The sequence below is a fragment of the Vanessa atalanta genome, chromosome 16, assembly GCF_905147765.1.
Source record: "Vanessa atalanta chromosome 16, ilVanAtal1.2, whole genome shotgun sequence".
NCBI lineage: Eukaryota > Metazoa > Arthropoda > Insecta > Lepidoptera > Nymphalidae > Vanessa > Vanessa atalanta.
The window spans coordinates 6,725,851-6,741,198 of NC_061886.1; the positions used below are offsets into that span (position 1 = coordinate 6,725,851).

At 30.4% G+C, this 15,348-nt stretch overlaps 2 protein-coding genes across 2 annotated transcripts; both read left to right on the forward strand.

The window, feature by feature from the left end:
- Positions 1-1,982: 1,982 nt before the first annotated feature.
- LOC125069974 (dynein regulatory complex protein 1) lies at positions 1,983-10,712 on the forward strand. Its single transcript, XM_047679618.1, is given in 17 exon segments — positions 1,983-2,125; positions 2,463-2,650; positions 3,257-3,492; positions 3,591-3,797; positions 4,263-4,430; positions 4,513-4,749; positions 5,440-5,650; positions 6,712-6,737; positions 6,813-6,938; positions 7,009-7,134; positions 7,207-7,258; positions 8,094-8,178; positions 8,397-8,476; positions 8,959-9,087; positions 9,158-9,260; positions 10,153-10,316; positions 10,493-10,712. Coding segments are annotated over 17 exon segments (2,472 nt in total). The 3' UTR covers positions 10,684-10,712.
- A 2,665-nt stretch (positions 10,713-13,377) lies between these two features.
- Positions 13,378-14,670, forward strand: LOC125069768 (androgen-induced gene 1 protein-like). Its single transcript, XM_047679338.1, has 2 exons — positions 13,378-13,769; positions 13,850-14,670. The coding sequence occupies exons 1-2, from the start codon at positions 13,623-13,625 to the stop codon at positions 14,405-14,407; spliced, it is 705 nt and encodes a 234-aa protein (XP_047535294.1). The 5' UTR covers positions 13,378-13,622; the 3' UTR covers positions 14,408-14,670.
- The last annotated feature ends 678 nt before the right edge of the window (positions 14,671-15,348 follow it).

Below are 15,348 nucleotides of genomic sequence, written 5' to 3' on the forward strand. Positions count from 1 at the left end.
TATTTTGTTTTATTTTACAGCCTAAGTCATTAAAATTATTATCAAAATAATTTGCATTAGCCAGCTGTTATTATTAGTATATTTCTCATTTTTAATTTTAAAGTTTAATAATTGATTGCAATCATTCTAACATAAATCACTTTAACATAAACAAAAAAAATACACAAATATTTTGCTTACCTTAATACCTTATATGTGGTAGAATTTATTACCTTAGTTGAAATTATTGTTTCAAACCAAATTTGTATCTACAAAATGTAAAATAATTCTAAATTGATAAAAGTTTATATAAAACGTAGATATTTGAGAGATTAGATATTATGTAAATTGTTCCTTTTTACTACGTTTATAAATAAAATTCTTCATTTATGTATAATCAAAATAATAATATATTTAATAAAATCATGAAAATAGATTTAGCAACTAATTCAATATTATATAATGAATATTATAAATGAATTATTGTCTTATTTTTATTGTTTAGTAAATTAATAAGAATCCATGGATTTGAGTAGCAATGAAAACTGAAATAAACGACTAAGAAATGAATATTAGGATAATTCAGCAACGATAATATATAAATCGATACATCACTATATTATGGACATCGGAGCGTTAATTGCCCTAGGAAAAAAGTTAAATATACCTTATTAACTGGTGATACCGACAATCGTGTTAATATTTACATACAATGATTGAATTTTTTTAACATCGAAATGGTTCGGGTTTTTTAATATATAGCAAATATAAGTTATATTTTTTTATCAAATAAGAAGGCGGAAGTTAAACGGGCCACCTGATAATATATATGTAATCCGGTAGAAAATATTAGTCATTGATCATATAACCAATACGCCAACAACCTCAGGAACCAAGATGTTATATTATTTGTGCCTGTAACCAGAACATAACAATTTTATAAGTTATAAGTATTGCTGATTGACGGTAGGATTTATGATATGTGATCCATATAGTCACTTTATTCTTCTAGATTTTTAGTATCCATTTAACTAATAATAAAAATGCAATTTTTTCATATACTTAATGAATGTTTCAAAACACCAATAGTGTGTATAATACCATTATATTAAGTGTCAAGTGTTGATGTAATGTCGATTCAAGGTCAAAGTTGTTTATATTTATCACTACAAATTACTACAAGTAAATGTCTGATTCATTTTAATTCTGGTCCACATATGTATCATTATACATACATTTACGTTCCAAACTCCGTATCTACCTATGTATGATTTCTTCACAATTGTTATGATCGCAACACCACTTCCCACAATCACCACAAATCTCCAATCCTTGTTTGATCGAGAGCTGAAACAGATCTGATCAAACGCAACAATGTGTTGCAAAAGCGAACAATAATTTAGAAAATTCTAACAGTCCTTGGTATGCTTTGGTTCATTTAGCCAATGGCGGTAAAATGGAAATAAAAAAAATATTTTTCAAAATATTTACTTAATTGTTCAGTTATTACATTTTAATTGATTTATGATTAAGACATGTTTTATGGTTCAGTAAAAAAATTACTATACGAGTAACAACCAGTTAAGACAATGAGAATATTTGTGGTCGTTAGTAAAAAGATGATAATTGAGTGGTGTATTTTATATTCCGTTATAATATTAGTTTAGTTACTACATTTAAAAAAAAAGATGTCTCGAAAATAAGGACATTCTTTTAAGAAATTATTACGAGAATGTAATACACTCGAAATTGTCAATATTTGCAGCGCATTTGGCTAGTCTCCACTAAGAAGGCTGAAATTAAGAAGGATATCAAAAAAATAATACTATTATATGCGTAGAACTTTAGATACAAAATAATGTATTACCAAAGAGTATTTCAAATAACAATGGAAAATGTGTTACTATAGCAACAAATTGTGTTTATGTTAGAAGATTTATTCAATTGATGTCATATTGATGTGAATATATTCAGATTAATCTGTTTTAATATATTTGTACACTATGAACGGCAAGTATGGTGGACGTGATGAAGATGAAGAAGACGTTCTTGCACCGAAAGAACCTCAAGTTACTTCAGAGGACCCAAATGAGCGGAAAGCGGGAAGGGCTTTACGTATCAAACGAAGACAAGAAGCACTTAAGAGGTATTTAATATATAAAGATTAGCAATATTGTAGAAGTCTTCTGGAGTAGTCAGAGGGAACTAAACATTTCGACCATATTTTTCAATACATTATTAATATCTAATGTATTGAAATTGATGATCAAAAATTTTAATTACACATGTAATTTCTTCAATTTCTTTTATTTTGTCGAATCGATTATTATTATTTACAAAAAGCCTACCTGTAGAAACGGATAGTTTGTCTACGATTTTTTGTAATTATAACATAGTTTAAGTTTGTAAAGTTAGATAAATACATACCTAGTAAAGTTTTCTATTGATATTGCATTCTTAGCCTTTTTTCTGATGTCTTATAGAGCGGAGCAGCCTTTAGAAGAAATATTTAAAGAAGAAGAACCAGGTCACATAGAGCAAGCGACGACCTCTGCTGCAGAAGAACTTCAACGTCTAGCTTTAGATGGCGCAGCTAAAGTAACCAATGTTAAAGTGACCACTGACGAACGTGAAGTCATCCGACGTGCATTATTTTCGGATAAGATGCGGGGTAGGTACTGCAATTTTATTTGATTTAGTTTCTTAATTTCACTTAATCACAATAATACGTTTAATGTTTATCGATAACATTAAACGTATTATTGTCATCCTGTTTGTAGATGCAGTGTAATTACAGACATAACTTAGTTCCTATGTTTGGTGGCGAGTTTACAAATGTAGGGAATTGTTAATAATTCTTACTGTACCAATCTTTATAAGCGCTGGAAACCACTTATATATATCACTATTGAGTTCTTGAGTTTTATATATTATATCTATTTATACTATATGCTGATTATTATTAGAGAGACCCCCGACATATGATCCCACTCTAATATAGCCTGGCGTTTTATAAAATATTATATGGGCTAAGATATGACCTAAGAAGTAATAAGATTTATATATAGACAATTTTACTGTTATTTACCAGTATGATATATTCCTTAAACTACTTAGGTACCATTAGGCAGAAAATAAAAAAAATAAAAAATTTTATTCACTAGGCTTATTCACCGACATTACATTATACTGCGTATATTTTATATTTAAAATATACATAATTATATTCTATTATTTTTCATGTAACACATTGATATTTAAATTTTAAAATGATCAGATTCGATGGCGAAAATGGAAGCTGAAGCCTCTGACAGTCAAATCCAGTATGATGCCATTTCTGCAAATTGGGACTTTATGCTTTCAATAAAAGATCCTTTAGATATTGATGCAGCAATAAAGGAGCAAAAGCATAAATGCGATGTTTTATTAAAACAGAAAGATAAATTAATCGATGAACTTAAACAAGACCTTAAGAAAATGGACAATGCTTATTATGAAGATTTAGATAAACAGGTTAATCAATTGAAATAAAATATCTAATAGTCGCTATCATTTTATTTGTCAATTAAACGATTTATGTTTCACATATGCTATTTTACATTTATTTTCAGGATAAAGATATAAAGGAACTTTCTGACAGAATAGAGAAGCAACTTACTATAATGCAACGAGCTTATGAAAAACAATTGTTTTTAATCGAGCAAGCCATTAATATCGAACGCGAGATTATGGTAGACCATAATAATAAGCGGTGGGAGGCCTTGTATAAACAACGGGATAAAGAAGAAGTTGCTTATATGGAATATAAATTTGAGCAGGTACCAGTTCTTAATTCATGACAATCGTCAACAAAGGTGACGTTATTTTTTACCCAATGTGTGGTACGGTTACATTCGTAAGGGAAATCCTGTCAATCCTGAATAAGCTTTGAAATTACTTGATTAATTGATTCGCTATCGAAATTTGAATCGTATTTAATTTTAAAACATCTTACAATTGATAGATGTAAATATTATTGAAATTGTACACATTTGATAATTGTATTGTTTTTTTTTTCAATTTTTTATTTTTGCTGTCAATTATTAGACGTGATATAATTTAGACGCTAATTAGTTAGCCAGGAATGGAAGAATATTTTTGCAAAGCATATATATTTCATTTTTAATGCTATGTATATTCCATGCAATATCAATTTTCTGACTTGCCTTTGTTCATTTTAAAATGAGTCTTATTAAACCTTGGTTAAAATTTGATTATATAGTACTTGTGTTTATTCAATATAGTTAGACGAGCATAAATTAGAGATGGAAGCAATCATGTGGGACCACCATGCAAAGTATCGCGAAGCAAAAATAGAACTCGAAACGCTCATTCAAGAACTGCAGAAGGAGTTGGAAAAATTAAAAGCAACATGTATAATTAATACTGAAAAAATTGGATACAACTATCAGGTTAGTGTATTTCATGTTATTAAATAATAAATCGAGTAATAGTATTAGTAGTAAATCAAGGTTATTTGATGCAATTATAAAGGTGTTGAAAAAAAGGGAAGAGGAAAACGTTTTCGTCCGATCTCAACAAAAGAGAAAGCTCAACAAAATGTCTGACGTTGCTAATACATTAAGAGCTAAAATTCGTAAAGCAGCCGAAGATGGAGCAATGGAAGAAATAAAGGCAGATGCTGAAATTATAAAGTTAATGCAGGCTATGGATGATTTGGAAAAGAAGTGTCACCATTTCTCTCACGTTAATAACTACAAGTTTTGTCAGGTTGGCTTAAATCTTTTTACAGTATATATATAATTTGATTTAGCAAATATTAAATTAGGTCGTACATGACAAGTCATTTGATCATTATTTTGATTTAATTTTATAAAGAAAACGATATTTTTCGTATCGTATACTTCGAAATCTGTTTAAGAAAATTGTCTTTTATTATAAAATTATTATTCCTGTAAGGCATGATAGTTAGCGGTCACTATCTAAGACGGCTGGGGTCTGCGAAAATTCGCTCGTAGCCTAGAGTTGCAAGATTTGCGTAAGACAGTTCTCCGGTTTGTCAACTCGTTACCCTAATCTCTGGATGGCTTGTCTCCTCGGTCGTTGTAAAATTGTTTGCCCACTACAACAACAACTTTTTCAACACACCAATTTTACAAGACAAATAATAAACAAAATCTATTGCCAATAACGCGTTTTTATTGGTTCGTAACCATTTATTCTAGGAAACCTTTTAGGTTTGAAATAAAGTCAATATTTTAAGGGCCAGATTTCACGCCAGGCCAGGTTTCTTCCGATCAAGTATTTGCGTTTTAAAATTACAGATTTAGAGTGAATACTATCAATATTTATTTAAATTGTCTAAATAATAGACAATTTAATTTAATTTAAATTTTATTGGATTGTTGTTTTTATAACAATACAACAATCCAATTCGAAACATGCGATGCCAATTTGTAGGTTTGGCGTATGTCTGTGTCACGATGCAATGCGTTGTGCGGACGCGTGCGCCGCGCGGAGACGGCGCTGCACGCACACGTACTCGCCGAGCCGCCACCGAAACCACCGCCCCCACCGCCGAAGAGCCCTCTGTCGAAATTTGGTTCGTTTATTCTATTATATAAAGTAGGTAGATGGACGGACAAACGAGCCACTGGATGGTAAGTGGGAAGTGGTCACGACCAACCATAGTCATTGGCACTTAAGAAATATTCAGATCAAGGTGATTTGTCTCTTGTGCGTTTAGTTACGCTGGTTCTCTCATCATTTGGTTGTGTTTTTGTGTTGCTGCTTTATTCTTATAAATGAAGTTTCGTTTTTATTACCGTTTTATGCGTTAATTTTATATTTGGAGTACTTATTATTTAAAGAGCGTAGTTGTGTTTACTGTCTTCCGAATAATGTGGTTCTTAAATAATGTGAAAAAAGTGTAAAGATTACCCTGGCATGTTTTGTTAATTTTAAAACTTTGTGAAAGCTATCCATTTGACTGGCTTTCATATTTGAAAAAAATATTTAGTAAGCTGAGTGAAAATTTATTTGGTAATCTCTCATGAATAGGTCTTTCAATTTTCTCGGAAATCTCTGTTCAAGTGACTATATAAGCATTGTTGCGGCGCTGTTTTAAGACTTTAGACTGTAATATGTATCTCTTTTAACTAAAATTACGTTTTATACGTTCACATTTATTTGATGACAATTTCACCAAGACATTTCTATTAAGGATTACTATTGGACATTGCAATGAGACGACCCCGAAGCAAAATACAGAAGAAAATATAAAGATACATTGCAATATAACGAGCTTCATTTTATTAATGAGAGCTGAAATTATAATAAAATAAAATTCCAAAAATACTACTCTTATTTGGAACATATTAATTTTATTTATAGTATCCTTATTATTGTTCTAAATATAACTAGACAGACGTTTTCGGGTTACATACATAATATGTTTTTTTGTTGACCAATGTACATAATTGCTGTTTGGCTGCAGAGTATGTGTGGAAAAGGTGATCTATCCTACCTATCCTATAGACGGGCTTGCTTGCATTAGAAAGAAACAAGAAAAATTGTTTCTTTCTAATGACAGATTGATTACACGTATGATAAGAATGTTTTATATTAGTTACTATTATTCATACAATTTTATAGTGTCTCTAGACCCGGTTACGACTACTGCTGTATCTGGATCAAATCCGATGGACGGTAAAGAGAATCCGATGAGTATAGCCGCTCATGAAGCGAAAGATAGACTGGTATGTACCTAAATAAGATTTTATGGTGATATTTTTAAAAGAGTCGTCCTTATTATTATTACCGATGTTTTGTAGGTACGTCACATCCTTCAACTTATTGCAGACAATACTGGATTTCTAGTCGAAGATCGTTTGTTAAAACTTATTGAAAAATATCCTCTTACTTCACGAAATCTATGTACACTGGATTCAATTTTTATGGTAAATACATTCAGTGCAAACCTCTTCTAAAGTTATATATCTGTGTTTAATTGAATTTGCATCATTGTAGGCTTTAGAAATCCAAGCCGAGGAGGATATTGAACTGTTGTGTAAGATATTCTTAAATTACGCGTTTTGTCCAATATGTATTGGCTTGGAAGCTACATCCGACATGGTGGAACCTTCGAGTCTAGCGGTAACTTTTTATAATCTTAAAAAACTTATAATAATTTACGAATATTTTTTAAGAAATTAATATTTTTTTAAGGTTACATCTCAAGAGGAATCGCACCATGTCAGTATTAGCGTCAAAGGGCATGGTAAGATTATTCGTATCTTGTATCTAACTCATTAGGGACTTCAATTTAAATAATCACCTGATTCTCTGCGCGGGTCTGGTAGTACTAGTACTCTGGTAGCTTGCCTTGCCTTATTATGTTTACCGTATGTGTATAATCCTTTAGTATACCTTAGATTTTGTTTGCCTTCTGCATATCACTCAGCTTTTATTTTTTATACACTATAGACAGAACTAGTTATAACTAGTTCTATCTATAGTGTATATTTATTATAATGAATATTATGTATTTTATTCCTACTATACTATCTTAACAATGCAATGCTGTTGTATTGCTTTACTGTTGATTCTAGGTTTTTTTTCAATAGAAATTAACAATAATTAAAATTGTAACTTATAATCTAGTACCTATAAGAAATGTATAGCCTTATCTGTTATTTGACGATGACACTGATTTATTTATGTTAGCAAATCGAATCTAATGCTGTTGGATGGGGAATAAAGTAACCTTACGTTTATAGTAATCTATAGAAGTATTATAAATGCAATAGTAACTCTTACTATCTGTCTGTCTATTCCTTTTTCACGGCCAAACCACTAAACAAATTTGATGAAATTTGCTATAAAGCAAGTTTGAACCCCACGGAAGGACAGGGTTATACTCAGATTATAAACTTAGATCCTTGGGAACTCAAAAGATGCGTTGTATATAACTTTTATTAGCAATGTATAAGTATTGTCATCCTACATAAACTGAATTTCGAACTTCTTTTTCTACATATTGTTTATGATATATAGAGACTAAAACTATGATTTAATTTATTTGTGATAATTTTATGCACATAATTTTTATTTAGCTGACAGATCATCGACGAGAATTCGTTCGAGTGTAGTCAGAAGTATATCTGCAAGTACATCCCGCTCAATGCATGTTGGTTTCAGGTAAATAATGGAACCATTTCCTCAAGTCCGTTTTTCGCATTTCACATGTACGGATACTACCAACTTGGGCATAAATACAGATTATGAAAAATATTATTATATTTTAACATTAGTTAGGTATATATTAACTTCTTGAAGGTATACGCAACGACTCTCTATATAAGTGAAAGTTAAATAAAATTTTCTGAATGATCATTTTCTATCATCTATTTTTGCAGGCCACACGATTTATCTGCAGCTGATCAACTTCTTATGGCAGAGGCGGATGAAATAATACAAAAATGTGGAGATCCGAAAGGTTTCTTTAAATACATTATATATATAATTATATTATATTGAAGAATTGCCGCGAATCATTGAAAGAACGTCTGAAAGATTTAAGATTAAATATTATTTAATCTGTATATTAGGTAACTAAATCAAGGCTTGTCAATCGACGATTTTTTATCGTTGTACTTTTAAAAATGGTACGTGTTACCTCTTAACCTATTATGTATATAAGGGGAGCAGATATATAAAGACGCATCTCTTATGCGGTTAATGTTTTAAATTGTGTAATATATATTACTATTAACGATACGAAGGTTTGAAATGAGACATTTCTAAAGTCTCCCATAAAATAGAAAACGAAGCCGGTAGGTTCAAAGCGGTGTGTTTGAAGAATAAGGAATACAAAAATGTACAATAGGATAGAAAATAAGAGAAATAATTAGCAGCAGAATTAAAAGCAGAATAAAAATAAAAGTTATATTATATTTATAATTTATATGTTATTGGTAGTAACATTGGCTGTCTCGGATAATGCATCGGAAGGTGGATCCACTTCAGGAAAACGCGGCCGAGGAGTTACGGTGGCTTCCCAGCCTACTGTCGTCTCACCAAAGAAGCCAAATCCTTTTCTATGTCCTCGTAAGGAAACAAAATAAATATTTTTACAAATATTTTTTCAAGATTATTTTAATTTTAAATAAAATTTCAGTTGGACATTTTTTGGAAATAGAATCGATGCAAGTATTAACAGCTTTGAACGAATTTATGTCGGAATTTGTTCCTCCTGAAAAAAGAAAGCTGTACGATATACTGTGAGTAAATGTACAAGTCATTTGTCACATAGTCTATGCATCCTCTTGCACGTCTAACACAATTTAAAGACAGTTTATATTACATTATTCATATTCATTCATCATCCATCATCATTTTTAATAATGACTTATTTATTTAGTTCAATTATTTGAAAATAATTGAACTAAATAGAGCCGAGATGGCCCAGTGGTTAGAACGCGTGCATCTTAATCGATGATTTCGGGTTCAAACCCAGGCAGGCACCACTGAAATTTCATGTGCTTAATTTGTGTTTATAATTCATCTCGTGCTCGGCGGTGAAGGAAAACATCGTGAGGAAACCTGCATGTGTCTAATTTCAACGAAATTCTGCCACATGTGTATTCCGCCAACCCGCATTGGAGCAGCGTGGTGGAATATGCTCCAAACCTTCTCCTCAAAAGGGAGAGGAGGCCTTTATGCCAGCAGTGGGACATTTACGGGCTGCTAATGCTAAAAAAAAAAATATCAATTTCACAAGTTTTAAATCGAGAATACTGTGTCTATAATTTTTTAAGTTACAAGTTTGATTCTAAGACCCTTGTTGAAAAACGAGCATATCTGTATTTTGATTCCGTAAGCTACTCAATCCAAATGAAGGAGTCGTTCGATTTAAAAATTGCGGTCGCAATCGAATTTTGGCAATCTTTCTCGATAAAGTAAAATCTACTAATTATTGATAAAATTAAAAACGCCTTGAAACATTCAAACACTAAAAAAATAAATAAAGACACTACCTTAACAAGACACACCTTACACTAGCTTATATCATTTTGATCGCTTATTGTTTCTTTTCACATATATGCACAAAATAGTAGTTAAAAACATCATGAATTATTCAAGTATTCATAAATGTTGCGTGTTTTTGTTAAGGGATAGCGTCAAGGCACCCGACTTTGGGTCTCCATCTCGGAAACTTAATGTGGAAGAAATAGAACAATATTGGTCTCAGTGGAAAAACTTATTTTCTTCAGAAAAAGATCGTTTTTGGGATGGGTTGCTTTCTGGTTTAAATAACTATTTAACCATTTTACAAGGTAGGTACAATGTTTTAGGACGCTACTGCTACTACCGAGTTTTTACTTTATAATTACAGACGATCAAAAATCATTCTACTGTTCTTATTTTATTTTAAAATAATATATTTTTTATTTGCAATCTTTATCAAATCAAATCATATTACAATTATGATGTAATTATTTATACATTGTAGATCGGGAGCGTATTCACGAAGACGTATTGCAGTTACGTCAACGTAACGCTGCACTACGTGGCCTGGTGCGCGGAGCACTTCCCGAGCTGCCGCACGCCGCGCCGCGGTACACGCGCCCCCGCCGCACGCCCTTCGTCGCTGCCACACCAGACTTAGCGCCACCGCCTTTCGCAAAGCTACCTCCCATCTAAATATGTATATTTTAATATATTTCCACTAATCAATGTTTGGAATTTACTGTATAATAAAACATTTTTAGAAGTTCATATATGAACGTAATATTATATAAATCATGCTGAACGTAAAAATCATGTTATGAATTTATTAAATCATAATTATTAGGTTTGATTTCTTGCAATAATATGTAACTTAGAAAGTATTGTAAAACTTTTTGATACTTAATATGATAATGTCTTTGAAATTAATTACAAATGGAAATATTGGTTTTTTCAACTTATTTATGGTTATATTATTTTGTCGTAAATAAAATAATTTTCCTCTTTATAAACGAGCTTCATGGGTAACCGTGATTTACTTGATATATCTAGCAATCCTCAGTCACCAACATATTTGGCGATGTAAGGAATATTATACATTCCTTACATCGCCAATGCGCTGCCATCCTTGGAAACTAAAATGTTATATTCCTTGTATGTGTAGTTACTCTGGTTCACTTTACTTTCAAAAGGGAACACAACAATACTAAGAATTGCTGTTTGGGGTTAGAATACTGATGAGTGGGTAGTACCTATCCCCAGACAGGTTTGCACAAAACTCTACTACCAAGTTATTACGTATTAAAGGCGGCAAAAATCTTTTTCTGAATAGCTTGGTAAAAACTGCAAATAACTATTTTTTCATCCACTATTAATAAATTGGCACAATGATACCGATGAAGTATGTGGAGGGGGTTATCATGAGACATCCATTTTACTATCAGGGCTTTAATTGAGACTTTAAATATTGTTATATCGGGTCTGAGAAAGACCTAAGTAATGTAATGTAATATTTATGCACTTAGTTTTTAATTACACGTCATTATGTTGAGTGAAAAAGTTTGTCTGTTGAATTTATTTCAAAAATAATTGTAAAATAAAATATAATTATATATCTAACATATAATATAATTATAAAATACAACTTGGATTATAAACTATTTTATTTCTCTCATTTTCTTTTCTCAACTCAGTGATACCACCTCCTATAGAATGATCCCCTAGGACCAACTTTAAATTACCCTAAAAGTTTATTAATAAACTTAAAGTTTTTGTTATACACCCTGTGCGAGTAAGGTAATTTGAAATATAAATTGAACCCCCAAGAAGGTATCTCTGTCTCAATTGTCACCTCAGGTATGGTATGTACAGTCCGTTCACAGTTATTTTACCTCTGACATCTATCAAAGAGGCTGCGCGTTAAGTTGGCATTACTGACTGTCTAATTCTTCAGAGATCCTCGAGTTATATGATAAATTCAGTAATTAATGACATTTAATCATCCCAAAAAAATCAGAGTAGTGGAAGAATGATCGTGCTAGCTGTGCGTGAATTTTGTGAAAAGCAAAAAGCTAGTAAAGGTCCTGTAATTTCGTTTTAAATGGGTAGCTGTCATGACAGGTATGTAAAATAATGTTACCTACTATTAAACAATTCCCGTATGTTGAAAAATAATTCTCTAACAATCTTGTTGTAATTTAAGATTAATGATTATTACATAAAATTACAATTATATAGATTTGTACCAATATGCGTCATGTTATTATTCATCTTCCATCCACGGCATACAATATATATATAGTAAAAGTATTTTCTAAGTGCGTACAAGTGAAATCGTTAAATTAATGGAGAAAATTATGTATAAGTGTAAATTAAATGTTGTAGGTTTATTAACTAAGACTTTTTAAATTTCAGGTGTGTCTGAGAAAACCACCAGTACCATTACTAAAGAAGGTGAAATTGCTGCTTCCACATCTTCAAAAATTTGCAGAAAATACAGTAAATCTGACCGCAATCAATTACTTCTGAGGAATGGCAAAACAATGTACATCATATTAAAGATAAATTTTACCAAACAGATGAATACGTAGACGATGAAATCGAAAAAAATATTATACAAGTAAACGATGGCTCGGATACTGAGTTTGATACCAGTTCTGATTATTCGTTATCTTCTAATGATGTCCATTTAGATCATTCTTATTTTAAATAAAAGCTTTGACCAATCCGTACTAGTTTTTATTTATTACCAAAAAATAATTATATAGTTATAATAATATGTTTATGACTATACAGGGTATAGGTGCATTGGTACAGAAATAAATAGGTATTTTATATGAAGGGCAGCTTCATATAATTCTGCTACTACCACATTATATTCCCTTGTCTATCACAATTTCCTAATTTTATACAAAGGATTTTTAGAAACTATTAATAGCAACGCATTTGAAAAGTTAGCCAACTTAATAGCCAGAGGTAAATTAATTGTGAACGGACTATATAGTTCCTCTCTTGTTTTTTGTTTTTCGAATATTTTAAAACTACGACGACGAGCACGTGCTTAGCTGACGCGTGACGCGTAAAATCGTGTATAAAACGACCCTTGCAATATATCTTTCTTCGACAAAAGAAATGCTGGATAAAATGAACAGTAACATTTTATATAGAAATAATAAGGTTTAAGTACTTCTTTATTACTGGATTTTTTTTAAAATTAATCATTACAAAGATTTAAAAAAATACTTCTTTTTTAAAATAACTTTAAGGAATACAATTTTTATTGACCCATCTTACAACTATCAAATAACAATTTATGACGTCTGGAAACACTGGTATCAAATGTCACTATGGATTGCAGGTCTATGACTTGAAATTTTGAGTCACTGTCTGACTGAAATCTGAGCAATAGTAAAACATAACGTCATTTGGAACCGAATGAATAATTTTTTTTTAAATATTTGTGTGATATTTGTCGGTCTTTCCATTAAATCAAGTATTGTGATTTATTGAATATTAATTAATAAGTGATTTATAGAATTTTTAGTTCTCAATCGAGAATGAAAGTGTAACATTTTATCAAAAACTATCATTAGTTTTTAATTTCTTATATTAATTTAAATTTGTAAAAATCCAAAATGTTAAAAATGTTGTTTCACCTTGTTGGCGCACTTCAATTCTTTTATGGTTGTTATTACGACTATACTTACGTTAAAGTACCAAGTACTGCAACCACGGTGACCTCGTTCGGTGGAAAGTTTAAATACTTGACTTACTTAAATGCGGTAAATAAATTAGTTCAATTATTAAAAATATTTAATAATAAATGAAAAAAGTAAATGAACTAATGAGCTATTTATTTCAGATGCTGCAAACGCTGTACTTTACTGTGGCTCTCATCAATGATATTGTGGGATCTAATGAGTCCACACCATCTAATAAGCCATTAATAAGACGATTCAAGGATTTACTCTTTAGTGCATTAGCATTTCCACTGTCAATGTTTGTTGGTATCACATTCTGGGGTATATATGCAATTGACAGGGAACTTATTTTGCCTAAAATGATGGACGAATTTTTTCCTACATGGTTAAATCATGTAATGCATTCTAATATTGTAATATTTACCATTATCGAACTGGCAACTTCATTTAGAATGTATCCACGCAGAAAGATAGGTTTGTCAGTATTAACTACCTTTATGCTTTTTTATGTAGTTTGGATTCATGTTATCTACTTTAAAACAGGAAGTTGGGTGTACCCTATTCTCTATGTACTTAATTGGCCTGTAAGAATATTCTTCTACTTGTTCAGTCTTGGCTTTGTCTTTGGTCTTTATACTTTAGGCGAGACACTGAACAGGTCTATTTGGTCAAAGGAAGTTGAATCTACAGTAAAATCAGGAAAGAAAAAAGCTAAGTAAACAAAAAGTTAATATTTCATAAATAGCATTTTAATAGTATAATTTTGGTGTAATAATTATAGGAAAAATATCTTGTGTGATTATATATTATGTAAGGTATTGTCTTTAACAATGAGGTTAAGGATAAGATAAGATACAATTTATGTGGCCTGGCAGGTAATTGATATAATTAAAAAAATCTTGGGTTTAATATTTACTATTTTTATTACTTTGGTTACTGAATATATCTGTAATATTCATTTTTAATATTGTTTTCAGTAAATCCCAGTGAATTATTGTTAGTGGCTGCTACTCTTACATACCATTGTAAATTATTTAATGATGCATTCCAAGTCTTGTTGTTTTAAAACTTGGATTTTTTATTTTACTTTATAAACATGCTCTTTACAGGCAATATTTTTTTTATTTTTATATTTTTTTTACAATTGTAATGAGTGTAATATTTATTGTAATAATATGTGGGGGCTGTCATGTTGCAACAAAGCAATAATTAATATATTATTTATGAAAGTAATTAAGTAATCTTAGTTTAGTAGTAAATTAAATCACTTTTTGTGTGTGCATTATTAAAATATAATTGAAAATTGCCATTATTTTTAATTGAGTGTCACATTTAGGATAATTTTACTAAAATAATTAGTGTTATTAGATTGCAAAGGTTGTTTCAAGATGCTATAATATTGCTTATTTCATTTGAACTTGTGAAAGATTAAAAAAATACTATTTTCAAACCAAAATGGTAGTTTAATAAAAAGTTTAGTTTTTTTTTAGAAGTATATAATATCATTAAGTAAAGTAAAGTGTTGTAGTAATAAATTTAATATTTTTTATATGCTCAGTTTTAAATTTTCAGCTGTTTTCAAAGTTTTAGTTTCTATCTTTCATACAAGTTTGAATGAAATTAAATGACATGTGGTATAAAGCTCTCTTTTGAGGCGTGT

Coding starts and splice junctions, on each gene's coding strand:
- LOC125069768 (XM_047679338.1), top strand. CDS start 13,623: ATGTTAAAAATGTTGTTTCACCTTGTTGGCGCACTTCAATTCTTTTAT. Junction 13,770..13,849: donor ACTTGACTTACTTAAATGCG/GTAAATAAATTA, acceptor TATTTATTTCAG/ATGCTGCAAACGCTGTACTT.